Consider the following 6,389-nt stretch of genomic DNA (forward strand, 5'->3'; position numbering starts at 1 on the left):
ATTGCTGAGGAAGGCTGTAGGGCTGATTCAAGCAGTGCCACTTTAAGGTGCGCAGCTCAGTTTTTTCGGGTCTGGTTCGAAAACCGAGTACAGTGGCAACAGAATTCGGGTCGATGAGACTCTCCGAGACAAAAAATGCAGAGGGTATGACGGTCAGGAAGAGCACGTTTACTCAGGGGAAGTTTCGTAGAAAAAGAGCTAGGGGAACTCATTAGCATAACTCATTAGCATATGCCACACCCCCTGACATCAGGGGCCCGGTGGTGGACCTGCAGGGCTGGCGGGAGTGCGAGGAAGCCCCGCCAAGGCCCTCCCTGGCCCCAGGCAGGCAGGGGTGGGGAGAGGCGGGGGGGGAGCAACTTACCCTCCCTCTTCTCCTGCCTCCTCCTGGCTGAATGAGGGCCGGAAGCAGGGCAGCCGGAAGCAAGGGGCGGGGCTTCGTCGTGTGCCCCACACCCCCTCACACCTCACCCGGGGGAACTGCGATCCCCCACGATCCCCCCCGAAATGACCTCTGTGTTTACTACCACAACCCTTGCACCTATTAAAAAAGCCCCACTTCTTCTCCATAATTATAAAAGTGAAGAAGAAAGAAGGGGTGAGGGGCGGGGTAGACCGAAGGCCCAACTGAGGTAAAGCGGCAACTTCCCCCTCAGTAGAAAATAGTTGGTTTTTAAAAAGTTTTTAAAAGAACAAACGAAGAAAAGGAATGAACTGAGGAAAAAATTCAAAGAGCCGTGAGACAAAAAGCCAAAACACGCGAACTGATCAGACCGACGAAGAAAGAGGTCTTTCCAACATGGCGGTAAGAAAGGAATTGGTGGGATGTCCGAGCCCACTCCTCTGGGCATGCGTGGTGGAGTTCCTGTGTATGCCTGAGGAACTGGGCATGAAAATCCGTTAAAGAGCTTGCTACAATGCCGATTGATGCAGCGCGTGCGCACTAGATACCATGGGTGTGAAGCACAGAGACCACGTCGAAGATATCACCATGTCTGCTGTTTCTGTTGACAGAAGAAAAAGGAGAAGGTAGTTTTGCTCATCCACATAACAGCCTCCTGACTTGCATGGCTATTAGTCCTTAGAGGTCCCACAGCCACCTTGTATCACTGCATCCATTGGTAAGCTGGTCAGGTGCACTTGTTCGAAGTGGCTATCTTTTCTTTTCAATCACATGTGTTCAAAGTATTAGATTCGTCTACCACTTCTGCATGAGGAAGCTCCACTGAAAAGAACAGAAGAGTAGGGAACATTCACTTCATAAAGCACATCTGGAAAAGCCTTGGGCTTTTACATAGCTTTCTTTATCCACTCCCTGTTCACAATCTTCAGCAAAAAGCTAAAATACTAAGTCAAATGCTCTGCAGATTTTATTGTATAACACTTGTTTTCAAAGTTTAGCAAACCAGAAAAACCCATTTCAAGTTTGTGGGTTCCTGCTGCCCAGAAGGCAACCACCACACAGGGAAGAAGCCACCCAGGAGGCCCCTACCCTCAAAATCTTGTATCTCAGATGGATCAGACAAGGGAAAATGGCTATGAGGGTCCCTCCCTTATTTTAGAAATACCAACCAAGCCCAGGAGAGCCCCAAGACACCTATCTTCAAGGGCCTGCCTTGGATGCCTGGCAATGCCTAACTCCACCCAACCAATACCTGTGAGTGGTGCAGTTCCCTCCCAGAGTAGTAAACTAATCATTACGTACACCCAGAATTGAAAGCAGGTATCCTGCCTTGCCCAGAGAGGTAGGGCATGAACTAGGTCAATTTCTACAACTTCCCAAGCTAGTCCATCTTTTTTTAGTTCAGTCAAGTTGCCCACACACCTTGCCAGCCTCTCACAAGCCCCCTGTAGTGCTACCAAAAACTGGATTTTCCCCCTCCCAAATTCAAACCCCAATAGTCCAGACAAAAAGTATTTAAACAGCTCTTTTGCCCAAGAAATTGGATTCAGCCACCCTTAGGACTCAGATCGACTTGGAAACAGGCAAGAACTGTCTCATCCAAGGAACTGACCCCCAGTATCTTCTGTGAATCCTTTTTGTTGGACAGGCAAAGTATAATTTACATTCTTCTCCTTTTATTCCCATTCAGACAGCAACCCCTTCCCCTGAGTATCTTTACACAGAACTAAATTGTGTACTAGCTTCCTCTGGGTGTATATGTCATTCTGCCAGAACAACTGCTTAGTTCTGAATTGGTTCTATCCAATTTACATTATGATGTCCCTCGTATTCTAAATAAAACTGTAAATGTTCTTTGCCTCCTTCCGTTTCTAGGAATATGGTGCCAAGTTTGACTCATGTACACACAGGTTTAAAGGTCCCCAAAGCAACACAGACTGCTTTAGGCACACTTATCCCCCACATGTCAGCAATACATTTTCATTTTTTTAAAAAGATCACCTATGCTTTTTGTTTATATCACAAGAATCCATAGCATTTAGCTTGCAGCAGAATCCTTGATACCTTTGAACAAGACAAACACAGAACACTACAAGGTGATGTAGTCATTTAATTTTGTTTTGATTGGCAAACTGTAACAAAGCTTTACACTGTTTGTTTCAATCCTTTAAATGCCACCCAGCTGTAAATCAATAAATCTGCTGAGATTGTTACTCACTTCTGAAAATCTCATATTTAAATCCTTTTGAAGTCTTTTCCTCTTGAAATACCCTGAGCCCTCCACATTACAACAGAAGCACTTAATGGTGTGTCAGTGCTGTAAGAGAAAATATACTCGTAGAGAAGACTTGCTCCTTGTATGCATGGAAAAGTAATTTTACACAGACATCATATTTAATGCTGTACGAATGCAGCTTCTGGTCAGATACTATAGAATAGTATGATACAGTATGCCCATCAATCTTACCAGTTCAAGGTCAGTTTCCCGCATTGTCTCAGAGTCTTAACTGTGTCTGAGCAAGTTATTTAATCCCTGACAAAAATTGCTGGAAGCCCAAGAATGTTCCCATTTCTTCAAATGGCAATATCTACTTTCCTCAAAGTTATCTGCATCTATTTCTCATTGTAAGAGGACATTTCTGGTCTTAAAAAGTCTCATGAAGGAGTGACCTCATGTCTTTAAACTTATCGTGCAAATAGCAGTGCTAAAAAGAGATGGATATGCACTGGTCAAGTTCATTAATATATCTATAAATGCACTATAAGATATAACAACATGCATGTTTGGAAATCCATGCTCAGATAGATTCAAAGCGGAAATAATTGCATGCAAGACCATCTAAGACTAGCAGTTTGAATTCAAGGACTTTTTTCCAGTATATTTTGAAGTATGGAAGTTGACCGGGTATATTTATGCTCAGCAGTTTAGTGGAAGCAGCTTCTAAAGGTTATTAGATGAATAAAAGGAATTTTATTTCATGAGGTAATTTTGTTTTTACCTTATCTAAGTAAAGATGCCACAGAATGGGCACAATCTACCACAAATTTCTACACTAGGCCCATTGACTTGAATGGGAAATATATAAAACCATGGTGGATTGTGTCCATCGGTTTTAAAATGGCATGCTTAAAAATAAGACATGGTCTCGCTTAGTACCCTGTTAAATAGTACTGTGCTTTCATTCTTCATCCATGGCCAAATTTGTGAATAATATTTTCTCCTTCCAGGGCAACTTGATGCACCAGTGGTATTTCTTCTGGCTCAGAGTTAGACATCCTTAAGGTTCAGTCTGCAAATAAAGGGAGAGCGGAAGGAACCCAAGTAGAGATGTCCATTGTGTTCATGTGCTTCACTTATGTAGGGGGCCACCATTCCATCGGGATCATGTAAGCTTCTTCTGTAAGATCCAGTTTCACTTAGCTCTACAACAAGGCTGTACTTGGGCACAAATTTCATCACAGTTTCTTGGCTGAGCAGCTGAAATAGAAGCATTGCTTTTGTGAGAAACAGTCTTAGCCATGAGAATCATAAATACACAAGACTGAGCCAACAGTCAAGTAGTAACTTATTATTCCAAAAGAGATTCACAAAGCATTCACCTGAATTCACTGCCACAGGAAGTGGTGGCGGCTACAAGCACGGACGGCTTCAAAAGGGAATTAGATAAGCCAGAAATACCAGTGCCATCAGGAGGTCCACCAGTGGGGCCAGGACATTAGAAGCCCTCCCACTGTTGACCCCCCCCCCAAGGACCAAGAAGACAGAGCAGAGGTCCATCAGTGGCTATTAGCCACAAGGTATAGATAGGGGCTCTGGGGCAAGTGATGCTCTGTCTTCTTGGTGCTTGGGGGGTCAACAGTGGGAGGGCTTCTAATGTCTTGGCCCCACTGGCAGACCGCCTGATGGCACCTGGTGTTTCTGGCCACTGTGTGATACAGAGTGTTGAACTGGATGGGCCTTTGGCCTGATCCAACATTGGTGTCTCTTATGTTCTGAATCTACTCAGGCAAAGGGAAGCACTTTAAATGGCAGAGTTAAGCATGTGCTTGGGTCTCTTCCACTGAAATGGCACATAGTATAGTAAGTAAGTTCATAAATATAAAAGGGGAAGATGTCACGGATTTTGGTTAATTCAAAATAGAGTTCTGAGTCAAAAGTCTGGTTCAGGCTTTTGAGGCCTGCTTTGGGGGTTGTTTTCTCAGAAACTCACTGCCTTGCTGAGAAAAGAACACACTGACTGAGACAGCTGTGTTAGAAGTCATCTCCTGGTACTGTCTCCCAATTAATGTTCCATTCAATTAAGCACCTGTGGAAATCAGTTTGGGCTGGCTGCAGATTGACTCATTTCCATTCTCACATGGTCAGAGGAACTATTAGGTCATCTGGTCAGTGATTGGCTCATTCATTTGACTATAGGTAATTGCTGACGACCCTGATTGGTGCAAAGGCCTAGCAACACTCGACGCCCTTAGCAATAAAGGAATCCTCTTCAACCCTATTTTTTAGCTTGAAGGGTGCCTACTTGTCACCAAGGCATGTTGGCATGCTCTGGCTTACTTTTGGCCATCTTGGACTTACGCTTGCCAAACAGGGCTTTGCTGACTCTGGAGGGAGTTGCTTTGGAACACGCAACTACGAATGGGTAACATCTTGTAACTTGTGAACCAATGTCTTACAGTGTTTAGTTAGCCTTTAAATTCCTAGTTTCATTATTTTATCCTCACAGTAACTGTTCTTGTTTAAAGAGCCACCGCAGCTCCTGTTTAAAGAATTACTTGCACCTTAATAAAAATGTGTTTTAAATATTAATTCTGGTCATTTGTCTCCACAGCTTGCAATCTGAATCTAATGCCTAGACTGGCAGAAAGCCTGGCAGAACGCCTACCACAATATTTAACTTTTGTTGAATTCCTGCTGTGAGTCTACCTTGCAGGGAGGACTTCCGAATCAATCTGGGGAAAATCAGGAGTTTATCCTTTGGCTTCTGGCTGGTGAGATGGAACAAAGGATTGGTGGCAGCCAATCAGATTGAGGTGTGTGCAGGTGCACCCCAATAGTTTGTAATTTGTGTCTGCTGCCCTTTTGGCGAAAGGCATTTAGCCCAGGCTGGGTTGGATGATCTTTAGACAGAAAGTTTCACACGTTACTAGTCATAACAAAAGGGATCACCATGCCCAAGATATATGGTGCAAAGAGGTCCTAGGATAGAGATTGAATTTATACAATTATTATTAACTGCACTACTAGTGAACAGGAGTTTATCCAATACAATGAGTTTACAATGAGCTCATTGTAACTGGAGAAGACTAGATGCAGAACACTATGAGCATACTTTTTTACCTTAAATATTATTCTTTTAATCCATGGTTTTTCAGATAAGAAATCCATCATAGAAAACCCAGGACTGGCCCGAACAGCTGACATAGCCACCCAATAACCTCCAGAGCTACTTAAACGTATATTGTCTGGAAAGCCAGGCATATTTTCAACAAACATATCTTCTCCACCTTTCATTAGGCCAGATACATAATATCTGAAAAGTTAAAGAAACAAAGCATAACATCTTAGAGACTGCAACTTGACAAGTTTTAGGAAGCATGCTTTCTAATAAGCAGTCAATATCCACCTTAAACAAGGATCCAGCTCATCCCTTATATTCTTCATCTTGCCAGTATTTATTTAGAACTGCATATTTATATAGCCCACACAAGTAAAGCAATATGCTCTCTGCACTGGAAATACAAGAAGGCTACTTATAGAGCACTGTAATTTCAAGAAGCTTACTATTTTCCAAGGATCGTAACTAGACGAATCAAAACCTGAGTCTAGAGCTCAGTCTGTCTGACAAACCACCAAACATGCACCCCTCTACAAATCTTGCATGAAACTTAATTAAAAACATAAATGGGACCAAATATTTAGTTAACATCGTCCACACATAACCATGAAACAGGCAGCAACATCAGAGGTGCTGCACCTACCTCC

General features: G+C 43.2%; 1 protein-coding gene across 1 annotated transcript in view; it reads right to left on the reverse strand.

The window, feature by feature from the left end:
* Positions 1-2,499: 2,499 nt before the first annotated feature.
* Positions 2,500-6,389, reverse strand: part of APMAP (adipocyte plasma membrane associated protein) — a 32,464-nt gene continuing 28,574 nt past the window's right edge. The window contains 3 exon segments of the mRNA XM_015427677.1: positions 2,500-3,881; positions 5,745-5,967; positions 6,113-6,144. Of these exon segments, the coding sequence (XP_015283163.1) occupies positions 3,672-3,881; positions 5,745-5,967; positions 6,113-6,144 (465 nt within the window). The 3' untranslated portion in view covers positions 2,500-3,671.

This window comes from Gekko japonicus, unplaced genomic scaffold (assembly GCF_001447785.1).
Source record: "Gekko japonicus isolate JY-2015 unplaced genomic scaffold, Gekko_japonicus_V1.1 scaffold174, whole genome shotgun sequence".
Taxonomy (NCBI): Eukaryota; Metazoa; Chordata; class Lepidosauria; order Squamata; family Gekkonidae; genus Gekko; species Gekko japonicus.